General features: G+C 37.6%; 1 protein-coding gene across 1 annotated transcript in view; it reads left to right on the top strand.

The window, feature by feature from the left end:
* Positions 1-13,661, top strand: part of LOC102860228 (mediator of RNA polymerase II transcription subunit 13-like) — a 47,916-nt gene that overhangs the window by 12,638 nt on the left and 21,617 nt on the right. The window contains exon 3 of the mRNA XM_006902988.1: positions 9,039-9,157. Within this exon, the coding sequence (XP_006903050.1) occupies positions 9,039-9,157 (119 nt within the window). The remainder of the gene's footprint in view (positions 1-9,038; positions 9,158-13,661) is intronic.

Here is a 13,661-nt window from a genome sequence, read left to right as displayed (position 1 = left end):
AATTAAGTTAGAGTAAGGATGGCAATGGATTTATAAATGCTCAAGCTAATAACACTATATCGTGTCATGGAGGAGGAATGTTGGAAATGTATCCACATTTACAACATTCCTCTTACCAAAACCATTTATGGAAAATAGGTACTGCATTGGAACATCTATCTCTGGATTGGAAATGATGATGGTCACCATTTAAGAAACACATTTTTAAAAAACCACAAAGGACATAAAAATATTACTGGTGATAAAAGATTTTCAATGAACTAAGAATCAATTTGTTTCGTTTAAATGGATCTTTTTCAGACCATTAAAACATATGCTATTTATAAAATATGTTGGGGGAAACAAAAACATTTTTATAATTATATAATATAAATATGTTAAATGATATTTTATAAAGCAGTGATACATAATTTTTGTTACTATGGTGGTGTTGTACTGTAAAGTTGTAACCAATCCTTAGCTGACTCTCTAGTGGGTTTCTAGAAGCAGAAACTCTATGAACTTTGATAAATGACAATAGCCATAGAAAGGCTTCAGACCTTTTGTTTTTAGGGTTGCTTTGTGTCATGTTTGATGCAAAAGCAATCAAAAACAACAATCCATTGCTAGGTCCAAATATGCATCACCTTTATACTCAGGAGCCCACAGTTAGTTGTTTCTACATTTTTGGCTAATACCTCCACTCAGTCTTACATCTATATGAACCTAAGTAAACAAATTATGCCGTGCTTATCCATAAATCTGTGCATGCTATGTCAACAGTAGTAATGGAACATGTCCAAACTCAGCCTGTCACCTCATTGTTGTACTTCTACATGCCAAGTAGATGCAAGTGGTCACCACAAGTGAGCATATTCACTGGCTCTCTTTCACCTCAAGTTCTCTAAGGATGTTCTGATAGACATAAACTTTTTCCTATCTCAGAAATCAATCTGCTTGTTGCAGTTTAAAAGCAAAATTCTCTTCTCTCTCTCTTCCCCCCTCCCTAAATGTAAATCTATTCAATAAAAAGTTCAAGAACGGTCTGTAAATCCACTCAAATGCAAATCTCCTCAGAATACGGTTGTTGTTGTTGTTGTTAGGTGACTTCCAGTTGAGTATAACGAATAAAAACACTTTCTGGCACACTCATCATATCAATCCCATAGCTTGAGGGTATTCCATATCTCCTTCACTGATCCTCCACCCTTCCAAGCATCATCCTTGTCTTCAAAGAGCATTCTGACTACACTTTATCCAAAACCTATTTATTTGTTCTTTTGGCAATCCATGGGATGTTCAGTGCTATTCTCCAACACCACAACTCAAAGGTATCAATTCTACTGTCACCTCAATTATTTACCCAGCTCTAAAATATATAGCAAGTGATGGAAAAATTTGGCCTGAATCAGATGTACCTTAGTCCTCTCTTGCTTGGAGCTTCTTGTCTGAAGCAATTGGATTCTGGAAGATAAGATGTTTTGATTTAATTAACAGTCAAGAATAAGCTGATTGGTTGTTTTTACTTAATTAAGTTGGCCATTTTGATTAAATTAATTTTGATTGATCAGACTGTATGCCTCTTATTTAAACCAATCAGGACTCATTGGGCAGGCTTTTGTGATTAGAAGTCAGTTGGGCCCAAAGGCCTGGTGTGAAGACTAAGTTACAAACTAAATTGGCAGTTTATTGTGTTTGAGGAAAACACTATTCTAATTGGTAGAGTTCTTATCTGTTAGTTTTCCATACTGAAATAAATAGTGGGTTACTGTGATACTGAAAGCTGTACACTGGTGTGTCAAATTGCCTTAGAATACTGTTGTTGTGTTGTTATTATGTGCTGTCAAGTCACTTGCAACTCATAGTGATCTTCTGTAAAACAGCTCGGAACTCCTCTATCTTGAGCCAACCTTAATATCTACCTCCTTTACCCCAGTCACTGAATCAATTTGTATCATCCAAGATCTTCTTCTCTTGTGTTGTCCCTTCTCCAAGGACTTGTTCTCCTTGTAATATGCCCAAAGTATATCAGACAAAGCTTGAAAATCCTTGCCTGCAAGGAGCAGCCTGGTTTCACCCTTTCCAGAAGGAACCTGTTCTCTTAGCAGTCTATGATATATTCAATACACTTCTCCAGCACTTAAATTCAAAGAAATCAGTTATTCTTTTATCATTCCTAGTCATTGAACAGCTCTTTGATGCATAGCAGATAGTTGAGGAGACCATTGCCTGGATAAAACTCACTTTAGTGTCTAGACTGGCATCATTGTTCGTCAGTAATCTGTAGAGGTCCCTGACACCAGATTTTCCCAATGCAATTTGTCTTTTGATTTCTTGGCTGCTGGTACCAAGAGCATTGATTGTGGAGCCAAGCAAACTAAAGCTGTTAACGACCTCAATCTTTTCACCATCTATCATGATGCTGCCAATTGGCCCAGTGGTGAGAGTCTATATTTTCTTGATGTTGATCTTCAACCCGTAGAAGGCTACAATTTTTGACCTTCTGCATTAAACACTTCAGGTCCTCCTCATTTTCTGCAAAGCAAGATTGTATCATCTGCATAATGCAGGTTGTCGATGAATCTCCCTCCAGTCCTGATGCCACATTCCTCCTCAGAGAGCCAGTCTTTTGGATGATTGGTTTTGCAAATAGAATTAAAAGGTATGTAGATAGGACACATAGCTGACATACTTCTTCGCATATTTTGAACCATGCAGTGTTTCCTTGTTCTGTGTTCTGGGAGAAAGATTAAAAATCCTTGCCTCCAAAGAAAAACTAAATTTCACCCTCTCCAAGACAGATATATTTGTTCTCCTGATGGACCAATACTGTTCTCCAGTACCACAACACAAAGACATAGATTTCTCTACTGTCATCCTTAGTGATTTCTAGTTTTCAGATGCAAAACAAGCAATTGACAAGACCATGATCTAGATAAGGCACACCTTAGTCTCTTGATTGATATTATTGTTCATTAGTATTTGGGAGAAGTTTCTGACAGTAGATTTTCAAAGCAGTTTGTCTTTTGATTTTCTGACTGCTGGTGCCAAGAATGTTGATTGTGGAGCTAAATAAGCTGAAGTGGTTAACAGCGTCAATCTTTTCTCTGTTCATCATGGTGCTGCCAATTGGCCCAGTGGTGAGAATCTTTGTCTTCTTGATATTCAGCTTCAAATCTTGTTGAAGACTACAATTTTTTTACCTACTGCCAAAAATGTTTCAGGTCCTCCTTTGTTTTGGCAAGCAAGGTTGTACCATCTATGTAATGCAAGTTGTTCCTTTTTTCTCCTATGTATCTACATATTTGAGGGGTCAGCTATAGTTCTCATATCTGCTCGTCTACTTTAAGTGTGTTGGGGCTTATATCCTACCTTAAGTCTTTCTCCTTAATGCAATAAATTCTTCAGCACTAACTAAGCAGGTAATCATTGGCTAGGAAAGACATTATGAACAAGAAACTCTTGACACCACATTCTTATTCATTTTCCAATTTTAAGATACCTACAAAGCAATTGAAAATAGCATGACTTAGATCATGCCCAAATCTTTAAAGTTATATTCTTATTTTTGAGTACTTTTTAGAGGTCAGACAGTATATTTTGTCCAATGCTACACATTTTTTATTTATTGACTACTGCTGCCATAAGTGGTTGATTATAAATCCAGAAAAAATGAAGTCATTGAAAGCTTCAAAGTTTTCTCCATCTATCATATAGGTAACTGTTGATACAGTGGTGAGGGTTTTGTTTCCTGGATAGTTTCATGTAGTCCAGATTGAGGACTTACTCCAATTGCACTTTAGAAACTGGCAAAAAATAACGTCCCTGAATTTATAGAATACCAGTTGTGGTATACAAACAAAGAGAATTCTATATACATTCACTAATTTATGCCAAACAATTTGGAAGACATGTACCTGAAAGACTACAAAAATGCCCAGGAATATCCTTTTTTGTGCCCATTCCTAAAAAGATTGATCCATCAGAAAGTGAAAATTATTGAAGAATATCCTGTGTAAGCAAAATATTGCTGAGGATGGTTTTTTAACAAAATGGCTGGAAGAGTACTATTAAATTACACAACTTAATGGAAAAATTTTTTTTTTAAAAAATCAAGGGAACATTTTTTTCAAATCTCACTCTTCTGCTTAATATCTTATAAACTGCTTATCATAACTTTGCTTCACTGAATTTTTCCTACTTTAACTTCAGCCAATATACCATTTCTCTATTCCATAAATACTCTTGTGTGTCTTCCTGGCACTTGCATTTCTGTTTGTCTCAAAAATACAGCTTCCAGACATTCTCTTGGTTTACTTTTTTTTTTTTTTGAAATCCAGAGTACATGCTATTTCCTCACATGATTTAGATCTAGTTGTATGATCTTTTCCACCCATGTGATTTACTTCCTCTGAAAATCTACTGAAGTGTCAGCTGTGAGTTGATTCTGATCTGACAGTACCTAACAACAACAACAACAAAAACAACATAATTTTATTAAAAAACTGAATTGCCACACAGAATTGTCCTGCCTTGTTGTTAAATTATTGTTCTTTAAACTCTATGGGAACAAAATCTATGACAATTCTTCACTACTGATTCCTGGGAGTATACAAGTCATACCATCAAACCTCCGTGAAGATTTGTTGAAAGAAGCTATATGTGAATGCACATCTCTGAGTACATAGATACACCAATCAATCCTTTAGGAACTTGGAATAAATTAGTGATGTCTTTTTGATTACCATGGCCAGCTTGAATTTCTAGCATGTTTAGCACTTTACGTTGCTCTGAACCCTGAAACATTCTGAGACAATCTCACTATCTCTGACACACCTACCATGATTACCACAGCAACTATGTCAATCCATCTCATCCAGGGTTTTCCTTTCCTCCGCTGTCCCTCCACACTTCCAAACAAGATGTCCTCCTCTAAAAACTGGTCTTTCTTTGCCAACATACCCAAGTATGTGAGATAGAGCCTCAAAATCCTTGCCTCCAAGGAACAGCTTGGCCACGACTTCTCCAAGACATAATTGTTAGTACTCTTTTCAATCCTTGGTATGTTCAATACTTTTCTGAATCAGACAGTCATATCATCTACTATGCCAGAAATTAAAAGGTAATGAAAAATGGAGTTAAAATCATAGTTAAAAAGGCCATTTTCCAATCCAGAAGAGATTGAAGTTGTTAATTACACTTTGTTCGGCTCCACAATCAACACTCTTGGCACCAGGAGTCAGGAACCCAATAGACAAATTACATTGGGGAAGTTGGCCATCACAGACCTCTCCAAAGTGTTTAAGAGCAATGATGTCAGTCTAGAGACTAAGGTGCACCAAATCAAGGTCACTGTCTTTGCAATTACTTGTTATTCCTCAGAAAGCAGGACCGTGGCTAAGGATGACAGAGAAAAATTAATGTCTTTGAGTTGTGGTACTGGAGAAAAGTATTGAACATATTTGGAGAGGGTGAAACCAAGTTTCTCCTTGGAGTCAAGGATTTTTAATCTGTCTGACATATTTTAAGCATGTGTCCAGCAGAGACTAATCCTAGAAGAGTGGAGGGAATGTAGGAGAGGAAGACCCCAGATGGGATGGATTGATAGGGTAATTGGGGCAATGGGACTAGATGTGATGGAGACTGGCTCAGGATAGGGTAGGTTCAGAGCTTGTATGTAGGGTTACTATAAGTAGCAATGGCACCACAACAACAATGTGTCTCTGTCACTATACCTGTGTCATACGGTTTTGATTATACCTCCTACTTCATTTTTTGTTTTTCAGAAGTTCTTTGCTTATTCTGGGTATATATCCTTTCCAAATAAAACTACGTATAATACTTCCTATCTTTTTGGAAAAGGAATCTGCTATATTTTTGGGGGGGATTTTGTTGAACAGGTAGATTTCTTTGGGTGTGGTTGTCATATGATTGTTGTGATGCATCCAATGCAATAATGGTTACCCATGGCGGACAGTGTTTGGTGGAGCTACCCGATTAAAACAAGTTTGGAAGCAGGAGTGGCGTCCCCTTCCAAAATAGCTTGCCTCCAGAAACCCTATGTACTTGGAGAAATGATGAACGTTATATAAATGTCCAGGTCTTTTGTTCATAGAGTCTCTATGAGTCGTCTGCAACTCGATGGCACTTAACAAAAACAAGATCCATAAATGAGAAACATTTTTCCATCAAGTTAGGTTTCTTATTTTTTCTTGAAGAATGCGTCTCTGTTGTTGTTGTGTTCCATAAAATAGAAACAGACCCATATATGACCCTCCAGCTGGTTTTCTGAGACAGTTAATCACTTACAAGAAGAATGCCCATCCTATTGTTAAGCTTATTCCCAAGTGTTTCAACAGGCAGATTCATCAAAAACTTGTTTTATTCAGGTAACACAATCTTGCTTGCAGAAACTGAGGTGGGCCTGAAGTGTTTGCTACAGACCATCAAGGACTATAGTGCTGAACACTTAGCACCAAGAAACAAAGATTTTTACCACTTGGCCAATTGGCAGCACCATGACAGATGGAGAAGAGGTGAAAATTTTCACTTACTTAGTTTCGCAATCAATACTTTGGCTCCCGTAATCAGGAAATCTAAAGATGACGTGCTTTAGGAAAATCTGTTGCCAAAGACATCTCTAAAGCGCTCTAAAAAATCAACAATTTCAGTCTAGAGACTAAGGTGTATTTGATCAGGGCAATGGTCTTTGCAATTTCTTGTTCTGCATCAGAGAGCTGATACAAGAAGATGATAGAAGCTGATGATAGAAGAAGAATTGATGTTTTTGAGTTATGGTACTGGAGAACGGTATGGAATATTCCACGGACCATCAAGAAACAACCAGATCTGATTTGGAGAGGGTGAAATCAAGTTGCTCCTTGGAGGCAAGTATTTTCAAGGTCCATCTCACATACTTTGTGCATGTTGCCAGGAGGGACCAGTCCTTGGATACAGCACAAGAGAGAAAGATTCAAGAGGAGATGGATTGGCACAGTGATGGGCGTAATGGGGATAGATGTGTTGTGAGATTTACTTAAGATAGGGCAGGATTCGGAGCGATGGTTCATAGAGTGGTTTTGAGTCACAATTGATTCAAGGACACATAAAAACAATAATGACAGTAAATGGAGCTGCACTCTCAGTTTCCTTCTCTCTGTTTTCTTTGCTCCTGTAGAGAAATCCCATTGATTTTTAGTATTGATCTTATCTTGTTTTCAGACCTACTGAATTGATCTATTAGGTCTAACAGATTTTTTGTTCAGTCCTTGGGGTTTTCTGTGTACACTATCACTTTGTATATGGCGCGAGTTTGTCAGCTTGATGACTCTTATTTCCTTCTCTTGTCTTATTTCCCCTGTAAATACTTTCAATATTTAATAGGAATGGTAGAAATGGGAACCCTTGTCTAATTTCTTCATTGAGAATGATGTTGGGTTTGTTTTTTTTTTTTAGTCTTAAGTGTATACTTTTCACTATGTTGAGGACATTCTCTTCTATTCCTATTTTGCTGTGTGTTTTAATCAAGAAGAGGTTTTGGATTTTGCTGAAAACATTTCCTGTATCAGTTGACAGATCATGTGGTTCTTGTTCTGTGCTTTGTTAATGCAATGGATTGCATTGATTCGTTTTCTTATGTTGAATCATCCTTACATACCTGCTATGAATAGCACAGGAAAGAAGACTCTGAATGAGTTGTATTGACATTTCAAAAAAAGAAATTTCAGCCCTGTAATTATTATGATCCATAAGTACTCTTGAATAGAAGGTTCTTTATAAGATTTACACAATATGTAATGTTGTTGTTATGTGCTGTCAAGTAGACTAAGACTCATAGAGACCTATGAACAATAGCTGTGGAAATGGGGACAGGTATATTGGAGACAGCCAGAATGTTTCAGGATAGAGCAGGATTCAGAGCTACTTTCTAACCAAAGAATAAAATCTCATAGAGTGTTTTGTTTTATCTCAGTATCAGCTACCCTTTTTCTGCCATTATTTTTTTCTTGTACAATTTAACTTCTCTGATAATTTACTTTTATACACAACTTAAATAAGAATGATGAGTGGATACAATGGTATACCATTTTTACTGATTTAATTCTACATAGTATTCTCATGTTCTATTCTAACAATTGTCTCTTGATCTATTCAGGGGTACTTCTTGAGCATAACTCTTTCTCTCCCTTAGTGTCATTAAGTCAGAATTGACTCATAGCTAATCCTTCAGTAGATATCCAATACATTTAAGTGTAATGGCATTCTCATTCTTTACAAGTTTATCAATAATTTATTAGAATCCAAACAGTTGAATATCTGTATGAATTCAATAATATAAAAGTAAACATATTTCTAGTATTTTCTACTTCCAGTCAAGGTCCGTAAGATACCAGCTATATATAATACTCTTTGTTGTATATCCTCTTTGGGATCTAATTTGAATTTTTGTTAGTTCTCTGCTCCTGTACTGTTGGAACTGTATTTACGATATCTTTAGCAAACATTACTTTTGTGTGATATTAATCATGTTGTTCAATAATTATTATATTCTATTGGATCACTTTTCTTTGGTGATAATCCCTGATGATTAGTACGTTTTTCCTGTACATATACCTTTGTTTATTATTTTTATATACTGTCATACAATATAGGCAATCTCTGGGTTATGTATATATGATTGAGACACAGCCCACAGTTAGGATAAGCCATCTCTAAATCTTATGATACTAAAAACTCAATAGATATAATAACAGTTTGAATAACAAGCAATATGAATCATATCTAAACAATATTAATAATAATTTATTATGATGTGTGAAAGGAGCAGTGGTAACATAAGGATGGCTGAGACTGACTTCCACCTGTTCCATAACAAGAACTTTATACACCATTCATACCCATTGTTGTTATATGATGTCAAGTTACTTAACTAAATAGTCAGGCATGCTACGCAATGTGCTTCTGCACTTACTTTTAAAATATTTACTTATTTATCTATCTATTTATTTATTTATGTATTTAATTACTTATGTATTTATTTTATTTTATTTTATTTTTAGGCATTTATTCACCAGTAAGGATCTGGGATCCCGGTGGATTCTGAAGAGGTCTCACTCTATAGATGTTTTGATTTCTGGTTCTGGTGAGACTCTGGGGTATTGTTTACTGGCCATTGATGGTGAGTTGACTGTATTCAGTCACCTATTTAAAAAGGCATTTGGGCCCTTGAGCCTGGTTTAAATTGTTTTTGGTCAAACATTTTTCTAAGTGGTATAGCACTAGTCTGTCCATATGCTATACAGTGATAACTCAGGATTGTTGTGATGCTAAATACTGTGACACTGATGTGTCAAATGTGATAATAGTTACCCATGGTGCACAGTGTTTGGTGGAGCTTCCCAATTAAAACAAGCTTGGAAGCAGGAGTGGCATCAACTTCCAGAATAGATTGCCTCCAGAAACTCTATGAATGTGGAGAAACAGTTAAAGATTATAAATGTTCAGGTCTTTCATTCATAGTGTCGCTATGAGTCATCTATAACTTGAGGACACTTAACAACAGCAACAATGAGAGAGCTCTGCTGGCCTAGTGGATAGAAAGTTATACTACCAAGCCAAAGATGGGTGATTTTAATCTACAGCCCTCAGGTCTGGTTCTAATTGTTTTTGGTCAAACATTCTTCTAAGTGATTCAGCACTGGTCTGTCCATATGCTGTACAGAGGTAACTCGTTCTTGCTATGAAGCTAAACACTGTGACATTGATGTGTTAATGTGATAAATGTTACCCATGGTGGACAGTGTTTGTTGGAGATACCGATCAAAACAAGCTTGGAAGCAGGAGTGGCATGTACATCTGAAATAGCTTGCCTCTGGAAACCCTATGAACTTGGAGAAATGATGAAAGTTATACAAATGTTCAGGTCTTTTATTCATAGGGCTGCTATGAGTAGTTTACAGCTTAAAAAAACTTAACAACAACATTTTATTTTTACTTATCACTGTCTTCAATGACTGTTGGAAGATTCTTGGACTTTACTCACAGTTGTGTGTTTGTTAGGGAAACAGGTTAGATAGTAGAGGAGGCAAAGAGTATCTCACAACACAAGTCCAGGTTTAGTCCAGCAGTCCCAAGACAGATTACAAGGAATAATTCTTCAGTTAGTGAAGGTCTAAGTTTGATTCAGCAGGACAAATGCATAAATTCTCTGGTTTCCTCAATAAACCATCAAACTGTATCTCAGAGCAGTTATAAGTCATCCGTTTTTTCAACAATCTAGCAAGCAAAACCTTTAACGGTGGTATTTATCTCTACGGTTCCTCTGGTTAACCCTTGTCACAGTTTTTTCACAGTAGTGTCACATTTGCTTCACATCTTCTCCACCACTGTCACCACCGTATTTTAAAGTGTGGGAAGCACTGTCTTATATTGGTCCAACAGCTGTTGATGATTTGAAAGACTATCGGTCCACAGTTAAGAGACCTGGACATCATTTCCCCCAACGAGGGCTAAAGTAATGGATAAAAAAAGCCACTTTTCAAGGTCTCTAACAACTCATTGTGTTAAAAATATCTCAGTCTATCAAATCATCTGATTGTCAACAAACTCTCCCTTACTCTGAGAAGAATGGGAATTCCTGTACACTTGATTATGGTTATGAAAAACCTACATTTGGACCTGGAGGCAGTTTTCAGAACAGAGCAAGGGAACATTGCATGGTTCAAAATTAGGAATGGTGTATGCTAGTGAAGTGCCTATTCCCATACCTTTTCAATCTATATGCAGCAGAAATCATGTTAGAGGCTTGCCTCTTTGAGGAGAAGTGTGACATCAGGATTGGAGGAAGACTCATTGGCAATACACTTATTAAGGCAGATGACAGAACCCTGCTTGCTAAAACTGAGGAGGACCTTAAGTGCTTTCTGAAGAAGGTCAAGGTCTGCAGCCTTAACTATGGATTGAAGCTCAACATTAAGAAAACAAAAATTCTCTCCACTGGGCCAAATGACAGCACTGTGATAAACAGTGATAAGACTGAAATTTTAAATAGCTTCAGTTTACTTGGCTTCACAATCAATGTTTTGAACCAACAGTCAGGAATTTAAAAGAGGAATTATATTGGAAAAGTCTGCTGTCAGGGACTTCTCCAGAGTAGTACAGAGCAATGATGTCAGTCTAGAAGCTAAGGTGTGCCTGATCCAAGCACCAATCTTTGTAATTGATTGATATCTGAAAGAAAGCTGGACAATTACTAGAAATGATAGAAGGAGAATTGATGTCTTTGAGTTGTGATGCTAGAGAAGAAAGAGTATTGAATATGCAGTGGGTTGCTGTTGTTGTTGTTGTTATGTGCCGTTGAGTCGTTTCCGACTCATAGCGACCCTTTGCACAACAGCCCTAAACCCTGCTCTGTCCTGCGCCAAACGCACCGCCTCTGACACACCCATCCCGATTACCCCAGTCACCGAATCAATCCATCCCATAGAGGGTCTTCCCCTCCTGCGTTGTCTCTCAACCCTCCCAAGCATGATGTCCCTCTCCAAGGACCCGTCCCTCCTGGCAACATGTCCAAAGTATGTCAGACGAAGCCCCAGAATCCTTGCCTCCAAGGAGTAGCTTAGTTTAATCCTCTCCAAGATAAATCTGTTTGTTTTCCTGGCAGTCCAGGGTACATTCAGTGGGTTGATGCTTTCAGGGTACATGATGATTTAGGGTACATGCTTTTGAGTGGGTTGCTAGGAGTTGAAAAACCAATTCAAGCCATGAGTGATAATACTTAAGGATGCTTTGGGCAGAATGTTAAATGATCCAAGAAGCATTAAAAGAAGATGGAAAGGGTACACAGAGTCACTATAGCAAAAAGAATTGGCTGACATAGAAGAATTTAATGAAATAACATATGAGCACGAACCTGTGGTGATGAAAGCAGAAGTTCAAGTTGCTCTGAAAGAACTGACAGGAAATAAGGCTCTGGGAGTTGATGGCATACCAGTTTACATATGTCAACAAACAGAGGCTGCCCTGGATTGAAGCTCAGCATCAAGAAAACAAATACTCTCACCACTGGGCCAACTGGCAGCATCACTATGGATGGTCAAGAGATTGAGATAGTTAACAGTTTTAGTACTTGGCTCCACAGTCAACACTCTTGGTAACAGCAAAAGATGAATTGCATTGGGAGATTCAGCTGTGAGGGACCTCTCAAGAGAACTGAAGAGCAATGACGTCAGGCTGGAGACTAAGGTGTGCCTGATACGGGATATAGTCTTCGCAACTACTTGCTATGCATCAGAGAGTTGGACAATGAATAGGGATGATAGAAAGAGAATTGTTGCCTTTGAACTGTGGTGATGGAAAAGAGTATTGAATATACTGTGTACTTCTAGGAGAACAAACTGGTTTGTCCTGGAGAAGGTGAAGCCTGGCTGCTTCTTGGAGTCAAGGATTCTGAAACTTCATCTGACATACTTTGGGCATGTTACAAGGAGGGGCTGGTCCTTGGAGAGGGATATCATGTTTTGGAGTAGAGGTACATCACAGAAGAAGAATCTCAATGAGATAGATCGATTCTGTGATTGGGGTGATGGGAGTGAATGTGTTGGAGATGGTGAGGTTGGCACAGGATAGAGCAGGGTTTAGGGCTCTTGTACATAGGGTCACTATGAGTCGCAAGTGACTCAAAGGCACATAACAACAATAACAACAGAGTCACAGAGTCAGTCACTAGGAGTTGGTGTCAATTTACCAATAGTGCATTTTTGTTATTGTTGTTACTTGTTTTTAATGAGAAACATTTGATTACTTGATATTAAATATAAAATATACCTGTTGTGATTTATACAAAAATTAGACTCACATAATATGAATAGAACTCATGTGTAATCTGAGAACTGCCTGCAGTTTTCTTTATATGATAAACTGCTTTGTATTTCTGTTCTTTCTCCTAGTTCCTTAAAAAGTATGTAGGATCTTAAAAACTTACAAGTGGACAAAGGCATAACACTCAATTTCTATTCAACTGGAATAATAAAGCAAGGAGGAGAATAAGTAATAAGAGAAATAAAATGCTTGACTAAATGCATCTACTAACATATTCTGACTCCTCTACCATAAGACTCAGATAACAACATTGTGCATGGCTACTATTACTGCAAATTTTGTTCAAAGTTTTCATAAATTATCATGATATATGGGAAAAGAAAGAATATTAAATTCTCATGAACTTCAGAGCCATTGAAGGTAGAAGAACCAGTGAAAATATGAACATTAGGGGTAAATAAATTAATGTTAATGGAAGAGGAACTTGGAAAAGGAGTGTAAGAACACCGTAAAATTCCAAGAACATAATCAGAGTTATTAAATTTTACATGTTCCGGCACTGGCTGAAAATCGCCTGTGACTTCATCCATAGCCACTGGTGAGAGTCAGCGCCCAGAGCCAACAGGGGCTTTAAGCTCGTTGCCCACTGCTGTGATGTGGACAGCTGAAACCCAGGCCCCGACAGGTACCTGGTGGTGGGGGGGGGGACCCAGACTCTACTTCATGCTCTGCTGGAGAAGGAGGGGCAGTCTCCTGTACCAGTCAGATCCAATTTGACGGTACACACACACACACACACACACACACACACACACACACACACTTTTCTTCATCTTTTTTTAAAAAAGACTACTTCAGCCATT

The sequence above is a fragment of the Elephantulus edwardii genome, unplaced genomic scaffold, assembly GCF_000299155.1.
Source record: "Elephantulus edwardii isolate Elephantulus edwardi_28Jun2011 unplaced genomic scaffold, EleEdw1.0 scaffold00488, whole genome shotgun sequence".
In the NCBI taxonomy this organism is placed as follows: Eukaryota; Metazoa; Chordata; class Mammalia; order Macroscelidea; family Macroscelididae; genus Elephantulus; species Elephantulus edwardii.
The sequence above is the reverse complement of the archived record's forward strand: the minus strand, read 5'-3'. Positions and strand labels throughout refer to the sequence as shown.